This window comes from Sprattus sprattus (assembly GCF_963457725.1).
Source record: "Sprattus sprattus genome assembly, chromosome: 19".
In the NCBI taxonomy this organism is placed as follows: Eukaryota; Metazoa; Chordata; class Actinopteri; order Clupeiformes; family Clupeidae; genus Sprattus; species Sprattus sprattus.
This window is the reverse complement of record NC_137917.1, coordinates 5493717-5508823: the sequence shown is the minus strand read 5'-3', so window position 1 is coordinate 5508823 and position 15107 is coordinate 5493717. Positions and strand designations below refer to the sequence as shown.

Here is a 15107-nt window from a genome sequence, read left to right as displayed (position 1 = left end):
GGGTTTATATATTGGTTTTGATTTAGGTTGTTCTAAGGTGTTTTAGAGTTCCTGCAAAACGCCCATAAAAGACAACTTAATGGCAGTGGTGTAGTCCAGGGTATACGCAGGTATACAGAGTATAGTATACCCACTTATTTTTTTGTCAGCATTGCGTATACCCACTTCTCAAAACAGGGCGTTTATCCTGTGCAGTATGGGCTGCTTAAAAAAAATAAGAGTATACCCACTTCTCCAGGGACCACTACACCACTGCTTAATGGTGCATATTAGTGATCTGGTTTCACTAAATATGGTGTGGAGTTGTTATAAGGCCAGACCTTTGCATACAAAAGCTATGCACCAATGGAGATTTCATGGTCCCTTGAGGTTGCTGGCAGGAATGCCCAGTCAGCAGTGGCTTTCAGGGAGGCACATACATTCTAAATTTGGACAGGAGTCCCACTTCCTGGCGATGGGTGTCTCCGGCACCGAATTCGAGGAAAAACCCACAAAGGAACGTGTTTATGGAGTTCAGTAGGTCTAGGGTGCATTGTTTGAGATACAATGCCGGGACAGTGTGGAGCCGGCCCCATAGATCAAACAGCAGGGTGGGCTGCCCACTGTCTGGCCTTGGTCCAGGTCGATGGGGACGTTGTCTGGGCACGCGTTCCATAATAATTTATTTGGATGCCGATTAGGGTGGTGGAGGATTGTTAAGACATATTTATTATTTATAGTGTGGAGGGTGGAGATGCATAGTCTTGGTCCCAGACGACTTTTGAGACATCAGATTATTTTTAACCAACTGCACACAAGACACACACTCTTATAATCTCTCCCCTTTGATGTCATTATCACACAGGTGTAGTAACAGGTGTAGTAAACTATACTCAGCATCTACCAAAATACATCCAGCCATAAACCAACCTGCTCATTTATTTTAGTCTGTAACCTTGGACTTGGCTCCTCAGACTGGAGGTATTTTGGACAATCACTTCCTGACCAAGAACATTTGTTCAGGTAACAGTGTTATGTAAGATACCATAAACGAAAGGCAAAAGATTAGATAAACTATTGTTTTGATTGGATATCCAGCATTTATTTTTTAACCTGCATGACCCTCACTGGAATAAACCTCAACTTAATTTTAGGGCAAAGGTCATGTAGATTATTTTCTATTACAAATACAGATATAATTTTAGTTCTATGGCCTTGTTTTAACAATATGCTTGCATTGCTGTTTAACCAGCATACATATTAGAGAAAGTAAACAGTAATATAAATATAATATTTTCTATAATATTACATGGAACTCACTGAAGTGATACCAATTATTTTACAAAAATAGCAACCGGTGTGATCCAGCTGTAGAGGAGCTGAAGAAGATCATTTCCCGAAAGAATAAGACAAAAGTGTCTGTGTGTGTGTCTCCGAGTTCCTGTGTGTTAAGAAGAGAGCGAAAGAGAGAGAGTGACAGCTTATTTGTTCAGTGTTTTTGACAGAGAACAAATGAGGTAATGCACTTATAAAGGTTCTCACTATAGGCCTACCTTCACGCCGGCCAAGGTTTAAACTACTTATTATAACGGTGAGGGTGGTGGAAACGCTGACTTCAGTGGCCTTGCTTGATATAATCTGACTCCGGCTGCAGGAACATTCCTGTTGCAGAAGCATGCGCTGCACAGTTTTTTCGTTTACAGTGGGTGCAGAGACGCGACAGCCCCTATTATGATCTAAACAATGGCAATCAAACATCACGTTTTTACTGGAAAGTCACTTTAGATGGTATTTGCGATTAGGCACCACATTGTCATTTAGTCCATGGGGAGCAAACACAAATCACAGAATTGCTTTTGTGGGGTCAAGAGAACAAACCTGCACCAGTAAGTCATATAATCGAAGCAACATTGACATGATTTAAACAAACATCCATTGTGTTATTTTCCCCTGCCAAGTCTATTGGCTCATCTGACATTCTTATCTCGGATATATTTTTAGGCAAGCCAGTACATATCAACATCGATCTAATGAGACTACCATAACACCCAAATGATCTGTCTATCTATCTATCTTGCTATCTATCTATCTAACTACCTCTCTACGGTGAAGTCAGGTAAATTGGGCCTTCAGGTAAAATGAGCCAGATAATGTTGAAGTGACATAGTTCTTTAAGATTCAACAGCCAATCACTGCTCATTTGTTTAAACTGTTGTCATGACACTTCTTGATATGTATCAACGGATTTGATTAGTCAGAGGTCGCTGGGGGAGGCATGGAATATCTTAACACAGACACTGATGGGGAAAATGCATGGAAAGTGCCTTGGCATGCTAAGCAGTAGCTTAAAAAGGTTTAAAAAGCTTTAAACACTGTAAAGAAACAAATGAGCCACTAAAAGAACTGCATTTTTAATACTGTATTCAATTTTATTTATATAGCGCCAAAAGAATAAAATTGTCTCGAGGTGCTTTACAGTGCCTAGGGCGTGAACCCGCTTAAAGCAAGCACAATGGAGACAGGGGAAAGGAAAAACTCCCTGTTAATCAGGAGGAAACCTCGGGAGGGGCATCTGCTTGAGGCAGGCCGGGTAGAGATAGAAAAAGAAGGGGGGGGGGGGGGGGCCATGATACATGACAGATTAAATCATGATGAGCATGCTAGTATACATGTGGTTAATGTACACAGCATGCATGTGGTAAATGTACATAATACATTCAAACATAATATGGTATATACATGATGCATACAACAAGGTGGGGAGAGAACATTCAAGTATTGTAGAACAGCTTAGTCTGTATACAGTGTGCTTGTCAGGTTACTATCACAAGGGCAGGTAGAGAAATGAAACAGAAAACTATATTGATGGTCGCAATTATTTACACTAGTGCAGTGCCCGTAGGAATTATGCATTCTGTAGTGTTAGCAGACGTAGGTGTAGCTGTTGGGTAGTGTAATAGCAAGACATATTTGCACTCCACATAGGTACAGGTTACACTGAAGTATTATTGTGATGCATGTTTCCTTTTCATTAAGAAATGTTTTAATGTTGTATAGCCTTTTTGGAGATATACCAACAAATAAAGTTTGAGATTATGTAGTGGATGCAGTTGAATATAGATGTCAAAGTTGCTGTCTAAACTATAAACTAAATGTCATAAAGAAAGAAATTATTTAAAATTAAGTTATGGTTGAAATAGGATCACTTCTTTATTGTAAGGGTAAGTGTAGGGTAAGAATGGTCATGCAGTTGGACTCAAATGTAGGTTCATTTTATTGAATGTATGTAGCCTACTGTACTGTAGGCTACTGTATGACTTCGATGATGCTGGCTTTGACAGCCCATTCTCAGACAGATCGTAATCTAATTATGTCCTTACAATGGGAACACAGTTTAAATACTCTGACTGGAGATGGCGTTACTATCCCCCACCCGAATTCAGTGCATGACTGGGAGGATAACATGACGACGTGGGCCCAACATAACTTACAGCGAGATTTGCGCGTATTTCGTGGACTCCATAGCAACAGATGGGAAAGCAATGGACAATCTGAAAGCCTCCGAGGCTTATCAATAAGCTACCATTTGTAGCGGTGTATACTCAAACGATAACCCATAGTGCCTAACGCAAACGATAAAATAGAAATATCTCGCGAACTATGAATTCAGAGAGAGAGTTGTATAGAGTAAAATTCATGCGTTTTGCATATGCCATGAATAAGTGCTGTAATCACAGTTACATTTCAACCATGCTTATGAAATTAGTTTGCCAAGTTGTAAGTCGAATAAGTGCAGAAAAGAAGCTTAAAAATAAACGAATAGATAAAATCAATCACTGTCTTAAGACCTGAGCAAAATCTGTATCTGTTCACCAAGAAGAATTTGAATGCGGACCTCCTTATCGTATCCAACGCTCATCTGAACTTTGAGTGAAGGCAGGATAGTTTATGTCTGTATCTGTTCACCAAGGAGAATTTGAATGCGGACCTCCTTATCGTATCCAACGCTATTCTGAACTTTGAGTGAAGGCAGGATAGTTTTAATACCGCTACGCGTATATGTTCGATTGTGACGTCATTTCGGTGCACAATCGGTCAGGGACTTGCTACGGGAAACGATAACCCATAGTGCCTACGGGAAACGGTAAAATACAAATATCTCGCGAACTATGAATTCAGAAATCTTCAAAATCAAGGATGCACAGGTTCATGACATGCGTAAGCTACATGCGAAATCTCATAACTAACGTAACTACCGTCAGGGAGATACGCCCTAGACGGACACACACACAGAGATTTCTGGATTTATAGATAGATTGGAGGAAACCGCTAGCAGTGAGTATGGGGTAGATTAAGTGTAGTATGACAGTGTGGTGGGGGTGGGTACGTGTAGGGCAAGGGTTTCTACAAGGAGATCGTGTGGAGAGACAAAGTGAGTGAGAGTTCGGCTAGCAATCGGGTAAATGTAGGCCTACTTAGGCCAAGGCCAGACTAAGCGGATTTTCATACTTTCCGGAACGTATTCGGGTTTAGTCAATCGCGGCCAGACAAAGCTGTGCTGCGCTGTTCTACGGCCACACACACCCATTGAAACTGGTGAATATGCTGTAGTACATATGCAAGGCCTGTTGGTGGCGCTGTGAAGGGTGCTACCGGAAATGGAGAAGAAGACTCGGAGAAGAAGACGACGACAAGTTACAACTAGTTAAGTTATTGACAGTTCAGTTTGTCGCCAAGTAGTTGACCATACTGTGCCTTATACATTTCCTATGCTTAAATTATCATTGTTCGACCTGTATGTGATGCATTATGTGCATACCTAATGAAAGTAAGGGTTTTCATGAAGTTGCTACTGTGATAGATCGTGTGTATTAAATACCACATTTTGGGCTACCTTCTAGTGCTATTAGTAGTGATTAGCACGCTAAGCGGAGATTTAGCTATGTTCTGTTCTTATGTTGATACGCTGTAATAAAGATGTGTTCAATCCTGCTAAGATTTCGACTCGATGAGATATGAATGAGATCCATGTTGCCCAGTGTAATGTCCACTATTATATGTATCTAGTAATATTAGTTGTGTAATTCAGTGCAGTGCAAATTAGTCCCCATAAAGAAGACTGCTTTGGTAACTCAGTGAATAAAACGTGCCCTTCTTAGATCGTTGTTTGCCAGCAATAAACAGAACAGAAGACTTACATTTTTTTGTTTTTATTGCGATTGGGAAGATGTACGTGACTACTTGACAGCTTCCAGCGTTCACGTGGGATAATTACGTCATCAGATTCGCGGATTCAAACCCGATTTGCGGCCAGACAGGCCCTGATAGCAGGGTAGATTGCAACCTTTCCACTCTGGAGAGGGGATTCTAACCTTGACGGTAAGTGACGCTCCAAATGGCAGATTTATCTGGCCGGGAGGCCATTTTGTCAAGGTACGTTCCGGAAAGTATGAAAATCCGCTTAGTCTGGCCTTGGCCTTAGTGGATATGCTGATGAGGAACAGTGTTTCATGTCAGCATTAGTATTGGTGGCTTGTGCCATATAAGGATGTTTATAGTTACGAAATAGATAACTTACTAAATAAAAAACACAAAATAGCCATCTTAGCTTAGTGTGCTAGATAAAATAAATTCAATGTTTATTATTCAAATTACTCATAATACAATTCAATATTATTACAATATTTAAGATTGAAGCCTGTATATGTAATATTTTTTATTGTTGGCCATAATCATGAAACTAATAATAGCCAAGTACCTCGTACACATAAAGTGCACATATGCCACAAATAGGCTCACTCACATCCAAATGCAAAGATGGACACATAAATTGGTACTCTCTCACACAAACAAGTTCTGCTCAAAGAATGCTCACATTTTTTGTATGTTTAATTATGTGAAGGTGTACTGCTATCGCTGTGGATTCATAATATGAATAGTTTATTAATTGCTGCATAAACAGCTCTAGAGCTTAAATCATTGAATTTGTCTTCCTATTTTCAACATAGAATAGTAGAAGTGAACTGACTCTTTGCAGTGAGTGAACTTTTCACTGGTGTTTAAGGACGATCTAAAACCTTTACCAAAAGCGGCCCAATTTACCTTACCCTATCTACTGTATCTATCTATCTATAAGCTAGCTCAAACAGTTAGTGTCAGTGTACATATTTTCAAATGAAAGCCGGCCAGAATGTAACATTTCCAAGCATGTTTGAAAATTAGGCTTAAAATAGGTGCCAAACACTATACTGCACCTATAGCTCTTACCTCATACAGCAAATCCTCGCTAAGAAGACATTTGGCAAAGAGCCTATGTAGCAGTCTCCATTTTTTTCTAATGAAAATAAACCAAGGCTACCCTCCCATTAGACCACAATCCAGTCAACGAGGCAACTCCAACACTCCTCCAGCAGCGGATGACTATAAAAGGAGACATGCAAATTGGTTAAAGGCAGCATTACACGAGCCACAAGAAGGGTGGGCAGGAGTGTTCTCAAGCTAACATATCTAGTGTAATCCGTGCTGTGGGCTCAGACTTAGAAACTTGATAAATCAAAATAAGTAATAGAGCTGACTATTTCAGAATGGACTGTTTGCTCGTATTACTGGAGAAGAGTCTTTGACGACTATTTCGTCCGCAAGTGACTTATCATATATAAAAGAATGAAGACGTTGATCGGGTATTGAAATATTCTGTACTGTATATTCTATACAATATACACATACTTCAAATTCAATCTAGCTGGTTACCTAACTTGAAAGTAGAAATATATCTTGTTATTTATAATTAAGTTTTCCGTTTACTGTCATGCAAAGTTGCCTACAAATTTGGCCATTATTACGTGTGTCTGTCTGATTGATGGTGCAAAGCAACGATGTTCCTGAATTAGTCTATAGTAGGCGAGCTATGGCTGTTCCCAAAATAATCTATTTTTGTTGTAGGTTACCTTGGCTATAATGTTATAACAGCAATGTGAAGTCCTGACATTGCACGATTAGGCTCTGTGTAGGCTAACTGTTAAATGGACAGACTATTGAATCTTTATTCCGTAGCCTAAGGGCTTTGAACTCAGCGTGTAGAAGCCAGCCTAATCGCCCTGTTGTATCTGTTTGAATTTTCTTTGAAATTACGTAGGCCAAGTTACTTTTAAACACGCCCCTCTCTGCTGCCACACTGTCAACTCAAGATAGCTGGCGGGCTCTCCTCCGAAGAAGGCGAGTTCAAAGACTGCATCTGGACTGCAACGTTAGAAAGGGCGGCCGTAGTAGTGGGAATTTGTTATAGGCGTATTACCAGTTAGATTACTTTTTATTTCATGCACTGGACCCCGATACTCTTTGAAAATTCCGCCTAAAAAGAGACCTCGATTTCCCCAAAGGATTGGGCCTTTTTCACACGTAAGTAAGCTTTCGGTGACATTAGCTAACGTTAGCTGAGGGTTTTCATTGTAATGTGAACTAGCTTGCTACAGCTAGTAAGCTAAACTGTCAGTCATATTTAATGCGCCTGTTCTAGATTGCTGTCCATCAGTATTTCATTGCGGCAGTAAAAATAGCCACCTTCGCTTACGTTTAATTTTAGCCCGACTGAGTATCGCTAATGTTACCTCTTGCAAATGCCAGTCAGAATTGTCGGCGCGTAACGTTGGTGGGTGTGTTTTAAAACTGAGTTATGCTAAATTATTTTCAGTGTATGCTCAGTTCCTGACCATCCTTACAAGTTACCTCGACAATGGTGTTGTTAACGTTGTATGCTAGCTGTTATAATGGTTTCGTTATTACGGCGAACTAAATCACTGTGTTCATCAAACATCTTGAATTTAGCTGGCTATGGTATAGCTAGATAGCTAAGTTAGCTAACGTTAACCGACACTGTCTGAGAATAACGTTAATTAACATATTTTTTGCAGTTCAGTGTAAATAGAATTAACTTGCAAACTATTGTTAAGTTAACTGTCCAGCTAGCCAGTTGCGTTGTAACTTAACCAGACTCAGCTCAGTAGCTATTCTGTCTTGGCTAGTGTAACAATGTCATACTATGCAAACTTTCGGAGATAATGTTATTCACATTATTAAATTAATGTATAACGTTAATAATGTTCGTCTTCACTTTATACGTCTTTGCTCTGTGATTTGCTTTCTCTTTCATCATCAATCGCATTTTAATTTAGACAGCGGTTTGAGTTATTCAATAACAATAACAAAATTATTGAATACATTATAAACATGTTGAGCCTCGAAGTTGAATAAGGGGAGACATTTCCTGGCCTGTTTTCCGCTATTGCGTATAGTATAGGCATATTGTACCGCTGGCTTGGTTAACTATTAGGTGCTGGGTTTGCATATAGCATATATTCAAACCAAAGTACAGCTTGTATTTTATGAAAATGTTGTGTTTGACATTTATGTCTTCTTACTCTTACGCTCTGCTCAAAGACATACTTACTATGTGTAGTTGTTTTTTCCAGAGCATAGGCCATAAACCTTTAAAAGGGTACATTTCAAGATTGCTTATTTCTGTAGGTCATTCTGAAGTATACTCCATTTGCTTTTGTGAAGGTGCACTACATCTACCTGGACGTCATAGCGGCAGCTCTCTACCACGAGCCGGTGGACTTCAACGCCGAGCCTCATTGGGATCCTAGCTGATAGCAGGAGGTTTTATTCTCCTGGCTGTCACTGTGAGTTCAGCTTTCATTCCTAGCATCACCATAATGCCATTCCAGACACAGTATTATTAATCACTGTTGCCCAGCCTTCCCCGGCTGAGCTTGGGAGCAGATGAGCCCATGTGCTCACTAACTGCAGATGAACCCAGCACCATGTGCTCACTCACGTCCTCTGGGGTCACTGAGGGCAAATCGGACACCCCTCTGATCAGCCCAGTTCCCCAGTAACACATTATGCAATGTTATTAAAGGTTAAGACATGACGCCAGAACCACTGTATGCATTGTGCGACACTAATGCATTAAACAAAAGCCTTGCCGGTAGCATTCACAGAAACCACCAGGCGGCAATGCAAACAGGCTCCACAGGGACCAATCCCCATAGAGGGAGAGAGGCCTTGTTTTCTCAGCATCCAGTGCAGACGTCAAGGCCATCTCATTGGTCTCTGATGTCTGATTCTGTCCAACAACTGGATAGCCTGCAGGGGGGGGGGGGGGTTTGCCTGCCCTGAGAACACTTTTTGTAGGGTTCTTGGAATTATCATACTTTTCTTCTCAATTTTTTTTTCACCCTAATTAAAACCTCCTTTATGTGTGACATTCTTCATTGCATTATATAACCCACCTCTGAATCCCCCTTTAATGGTGTGTGTGTGTGTGTGTGTGTGTGTGTGTGTGTGTGTGTGTGTGTGTGTGTGTGTGTGTGTGTGTGTGTGTGTGTGTGTGTGTGTTGTGTGTGTTTGTGTGTGTGTGTGTGTGTGTGTGTGTGTGTGTGTGTGTGTGTGTGTGTGTGTGTGTGTGTGTGTGTGTGTGTGTGTGTGTGTGTGTGTGTGTGTGTGTGTGTGTGTGTGTGTGTGTGTGTGTTCTTTCCCCCTCTTTCATTCTCTCTCTGGCTCCTTTCTCTTGGCAGTTTGTTGCATACCTAGGACCCCAAGGGCTCAAAGCGTACTTCACTCAGGTGATTTGTTTTATGACCGCGGGAGAAGGAATCGGGTGAAGATGAAGGGAACAGTAGACGAAATGCCCTACACTGTGGACGTTCTGGAGGGAGGCACAGCTCTCTCCGATGTGATCGATAACCATATTTACGAGCAGACTTTGGTGAGTCTGAAGACCTTTAAACAGCAGCTATTTTTGTATTTGTTTTGCCTAGTTCTGTCAGAGAGATTTGATTTTGTTTTGCTTAATGCTTCATGTTGTTGAAGAATTGCCTTTGATCAGACAGACTTTTCTTCTATGTTTTGAAGCCTGTTGTCAGTGCAGAGGTTCCTTTTTTCTCTTCATGGGAAATTGTTTTGAACTGAACTAGGTTACGTCCTTGAGTGGTTCATTTGATCAAAACACATCTTGTTGTTGAAAGTGAGGCTTGAGTGCCTGGGTCTATATTTGTTTTTGTCTCTCCCAGGCACAGAAGAACGCCTTCTTCGTGGCAGACCTGGGTGTGATTTTGTCGCAGCACGTTCGCTGGCGAACTCACATGAGTGAAATCCGGCCTTTCTACCCAGTCAGGTGCAACAGCAGCTCTGCCGTCATTGAGCTCTTGGCTGCCCTTGGCTGTGGCTTCATCTGTGCCAACAAGGTAAGGGCTTACGGGGATGCCCAACACATCCTAACCCATCTTCCCCTTTGCATTATCACATATTGGACTGACATTGTTATTGAATAAAGTGCCTATGTGGGCATGCCCTAAGGTTGTCACTGGACTGATCGTCTCTCTTTATTACTTTTTCAGTATGAAGTAGAGCTGATTAAGGGCTTTGGCAGCTCCTCTGAGGACATAATCCTTGGTGGCATGTGCAAGCAGCTCTCCCTGATCAAGTATGCCGCCAAAAGTGGCGTGGACCTCCTGCTATGCGACAACGAGACGGAGCTGCGCAAAATTGCTCGTTGCCACCCCAAAGCAAGGTAGTCATTGAGTCCAATTGCACTGATGCAGAGTCCTCTTCCATTACCTGTTGCTGATGCAGAGTCCTGTTCCATTACGTGTTGCTGATGCAGAGTCCTGTTCCTGTTGCAGGTTGCTGCTGCAGGTTGCTGTGGATCCCAGTGTAGAAGGGGAGGAGCTGGCCATGGCCTTTGGCTCCACCCTCAAGGACTGCCGTCGCCTGTTGGAGTGTGCCAAGGAGCTGGAGCTGCAGGTGGTAGGGGCCAAGTGAGTCTGACTGACCACACACACACACACACACACACAAGTGTAACAGGCCATTAATAAGGCAGGTTTAACTCTCACTAAGCATCTATTGCAACATGGTCTGTGTGAGACTCATGAAGATAAAGATCATGGATCCAGTTAGTTGGGAGTATATGGACCTTTTTTCCAGATTGGCACAAGTTTATGCACTCTTAAGTGTTTTATGATGAGAGTAATGAAATTGTGGCGATCCCAGACCAGGATGGAGTCAACGATGGGTGGTAAATCTGTCTGTTATAACATGTAAATATAGCTGCAAGCAGCGATGGCGGTTTCCTCCTCCAAACATTGCGAACCAGGGAAAAATGTAATTTTGTGACAGTTTGTCACTGTATAGACTGAGTGGAGGTTGTGTGTGTGCGCTTACCCTGTGTGTCTGTGAGAATGTATATGTGTGTGACACCAAGCTGTGTGTCTGTGAGAATGTGTGTGCGTAAAACAAAGCCTGCGCGTGTGTTAAGGGGAGACTGAGTGTGTGAGATTTAGGAGCCGCGCGGATGAGGAGACAGACATTCTATAGAGAACCACCCTAGCAAGTAGTCAAGCATGCATGTTTCAAATATTCACCAAAAATCTACTTTTCATCTTACAGTCAAATTTTTTTCAGATTTGTGTACTTAACATTCTCAAGTGTCTTCACAGGAACTTGTGATTGAATCAGAGTATCACTTTTTGACCTGTGGATGTGGAAAGCATTATTTTAGCATTAACACTGTATCTAATTTGCTTTATATCAATCATTTTTCAAGATATGAAGTTGCCTTTGCACATGGGAACATGTTGTAGTGTCTTCCAGTGACATATCGAGTTTGGTGTTGATTTCTTAAAGATTTGCCAAGATATGACTTCACTTCCTGTTTGGCGACTTTTCTGCTGAATTTGAGTGGCTGTACCGGACAAACGGTTGTGAGGATCAAAATTCTGTTCGATAACTTTTGTGAGGCTATGTCTGAAGATCATCTCTGGTGATTTTGAAGAAGATTTGCCAAAAATTGTAGGAGGAGTAAGCTTTCAAAGGTTTTTGATAAAACCGGAAATACCGGAAAATCTATACAACCGGAAATTGACGCCATAGGGTCTGTTAAATTCGTCTTGATCCAGGGAATCCAATGGTACCTCATTTTTGAAAATCGGCCATACGATTCAAAAGTTGCGTGTGTTACAAAAGTCCAACTTTGTCCTGTTGGTGGCGCTAGAGTGGTGTAATGAGAGCCATGAAACTTGGTGTGAATGAAGAAGGGACTGTCCTTAATGCGTGTGCCAAATTTCACAAAAAGTTACCATATGGTTCTAGGGGCTGCCATTGACTCCCATGGTACTAACAGAATAATACTAACAGATACAATAGGTTACCTCCTACCGGAGGAAACCTAATTACGTGCCTCTCATACAAAGCTTCACTGTTTCAGGTTCCACGTCCCCAGTTGTTGTCAGGACCCTGAGATGTTTGTTCATACCGTCTCTGATGCCCGCTGTGTGTTTGATATGGGAGTAAGTGACTCAGATGGACTGCTTCATTATCTCCACGCACATTATATTCAATTGCACATTTCTGTTTTCAGTATGCTGATATTTTTTTTTCTTTTTTGCACCTTACCAGGAGGAGTTGGGTTTCCGCATGAACATGTTAGACATTGGAGGAGGCTTCAGTTGTTCTGACGCTCAGTTAGAGAAGGTAATGGTCAACTCATTCACAGCAGTGCTCTAAACATCCTTTATAACTCATACATTGATGCTTCAAAAGACTTGTTTGTGGCACGAGTTATTCACAAAATCACAAGTGGTATAATAAACCAAACCAAACCAATGGCTTAGCCACTGATGCAGTGGGACACCTCAGTACATGCGAGAGCTACTCTGCTCTCCTGAAGGAATGGCTGCTTTAAAGCGTAGAACCCTTGCATGACTCTTTTCCCCTCTGCAGGTGCACGCAGCGCTGAGGCCCATGCTGGACATGTACTTCCCCCCATCGTGTGGCGTCTCCCTCCTGGCTGAACCTGGCAGCTACTATGTGTCCTCCGCCTTCACGCTGGCCGTGAATGTCATCGCCAAGAAAGTAGTAGCCCGGGATCGCAAAGACCAAGGCCATAGTGAGTAGCCAGCCCTGCCTTTGATTTCTGATTCGTTATGGAGGGATGGATGCCGTTTTTCTCACCGGTGTTGCGTTTGGCACGTATGTCCCCCTCAGATGCTGTGTGTGGCAGCGACGAGCCTGAGTTCCTGTACTACATGAACGATGGGGTGTACGGTTCGTTTGCGTACAAGCTGCTAGAAGAGTCCATCCCGGCCCCCACTGTGCACAAGGTGTGTGTTGAGAAAAACGGGTTGCTGTCTTGCAGTGTTTGCTTAAAAGCCAAACTAGGTCAAGCAAGTCTGCTAAAACCCAAAGCACGATTGAGCATGATCTGGTCTCTCTCACAGAGCGATGGCCTCTAGAGAAACACATACTTGTAAAGAAGGGGCCAACCCTGGTGTGAAGAATAAAATTGTATCTAATTCAAGCTACAGGACTAGATGTGGCCATAGACTGCATAATCCAAACCCGTTTCTGTTCTGTGCGTCACCACAGCCGGTGCCCCCCGAGGAGCCCCTGTTCTCCAGCAGCCTTTGGGGGCCGTCCATGGATGGGCTGGACCAGGTGGTGGAGAGCTGCCTCCTGCCTGAGCTGAGCACGGGGGACTGGCTGCTCTTCAGTAACACTGGGGCCAACAGCCTGGGAGCCACCACCTGTGATGAGCTAAAGCCGCCGGTCTACAACATGATCTCTGCTAGTGACTGGTAAGAAGGTTGCTCTACCTTCACTTGAAAAGTCTGTGGTTTGCCCGAACTAGCTTGTGTCTGCCCCACACAGGAGCGCACAACCCAGCAGTAATGCAGTCACGCGCTCTCCTCTGGTGAAATGTGGCAACACAGTTTTGCAGCATGCAGCTTTACCCCCTGAGGATGTTGGTTTGATCCATTTTTTATGTCAAATTTTTTCTACCTAGGTACGAGATGCAGGACTTGGGCATCAGTCTGGACACATCCATGAAGCATTTTTCCCTGGTGCCCTACAGTTTACCGTCTGGTCCGCCCGCAGCCGCTGTGTCTACGCCAGCCTAGAGGGGGGCCACAATAGACCACCAGCCCACTGGCTTCTGTAGAGCTGGTCTGGTCGACATTCCAGAGGCAAGGGGCAGCCTGGTTCTCAGGTGTCAGAGACGTCGATGAGAAACATGTCCGCCTTGAGTTATTAAAGCGTGAATGGAACAGAGGATGACTCAGTCGACAGGGGACCCTCACAGTCGGGCTTATTAATGCCTTTACCGTTTACACGTAGACTTATTTAAATCTAATATTTCGAAGAGATATATTTATCTCTGAACTTGTAACTTAACTGACTGCCCAGCATGGGTCAAGTATTTATCACACAGTGAAGACAAACCTGACTCAACAGGAATATATAATGTGTTCTGCTCTAGTTTGTTCCACTGTGCTTAACTCCTCAAGAAAATGTCCCTCAGACCTGGTGTACGTTTGGAAGAGTTTTGATGTAATATGGCATGCTTATTAAACATGACTCATCTTTGTCAATTGCCAGTCATCAGAATCCTCTGCCATCCTGTGAAAGGACTTTGAAAGGTGTGGGTTTAATAATCTCACTGGGTTTGACAAGTATTGGATGCGTTTACAAGCACCTTGTTAGCTGAGTTGAGACACTGTATGCAGCTGCATGCTTTTGCTTTACAACAAATGCTGCCACAACTATGCAGGCTTGGGAGCAGCTACTGTGGGATGCTATTGTGGTTCTCAAAACATTGTTCAGCTTAGTAAGTGGTATAGATGGCGTTGAGGAAGTGCTGCTGGGTTTTTGGAAGTTAAAGTGCACTTGTATAGACTGACCTTGATGAGACTACCTTGAATTTGACCTTCAATGCATATCTTTACCGTGCCCTTACACAATTTCAGTGCCTCTTGAGTTGTACATTGTTTTTTTTCCCCGAGAGGATATTTTAAAAGTGAGCTTTTGAATTGGCTCTGTTTCTAACCTGATTTTGAAGCATGTTAACAGGAAGACATTTTAAACATTAGGCCTATAGCCTTGACTGATATGCTTTAAGTCTATATTAATGTCTCTTGACTATCGCAAATGTTTGATATGTACTTTTCAAATGTTGTCTATGAACCCTACCTTGAATTACAAAAATGTAAAATTGGTTTGAAAATCATTGAACATCCAACGTGTGCTTTTTGTTCTGAGTGGATATGCATTCTCATTGTAAATGACAC

At 42.4% G+C, this 15107-nt stretch overlaps 1 protein-coding gene across 2 annotated transcripts; it reads left to right on the top strand.

Annotated features, from left to right (window-relative positions):
• The first annotated feature begins 6447 nt into the window (after nt 1-6447).
• azin1a (antizyme inhibitor 1a) lies at nt 6448-15051 on the top strand. Of its 2 annotated transcripts, XM_080858211.1 has the most exons (13): nt 6448-6659; nt 7115-7377; nt 8539-8660; nt 9558-9748; nt 10053-10226; nt 10380-10552; nt 10665-10799; nt 12248-12329; nt 12439-12513; nt 12763-12928; nt 13027-13142; nt 13408-13616; nt 13826-15051. In XM_080858211.1, the coding sequence occupies exons 4-13, from the start codon at nt 9647-9649 to the stop codon at nt 13938-13940; spliced, it is 1347 nt and encodes a 448-aa protein (XP_080714337.1). In that variant the 5' UTR covers nt 6448-6659; nt 7115-7377; nt 8539-8660; nt 9558-9646; the 3' UTR covers nt 13941-15051. The 2 variants fall into 2 exon arrangements, with proteins under 2 accessions (XP_080714337.1, XP_080714338.1); XM_080858212.1 differs by lacking the exon at nt 7115-7377.
• The last annotated feature ends 56 nt before the right edge of the window (nt 15052-15107 follow it).

Excerpts from the sequence above, each read along its gene's own strand:
- azin1a (XM_080858212.1), top strand. The coding sequence starts at position 9,647 with ATGAAGGGAACAGTAGACGAAATGCCCTACACTGTGGACGTTCTGGAG. Across the intron at positions 12,929-13,026 it reads TCGCAAAGACCAAGGCCATA|ATGCTGTGTGTGGCAGCGAC; the intron begins GTGAGTAGCCAG and ends TGTCCCCCTCAG. Across the intron at positions 13,143-13,407 it reads CGGCCCCCACTGTGCACAAG|CCGGTGCCCCCCGAGGAGCC; the intron begins GTGTGTGTTGAG and ends GCGTCACCACAG.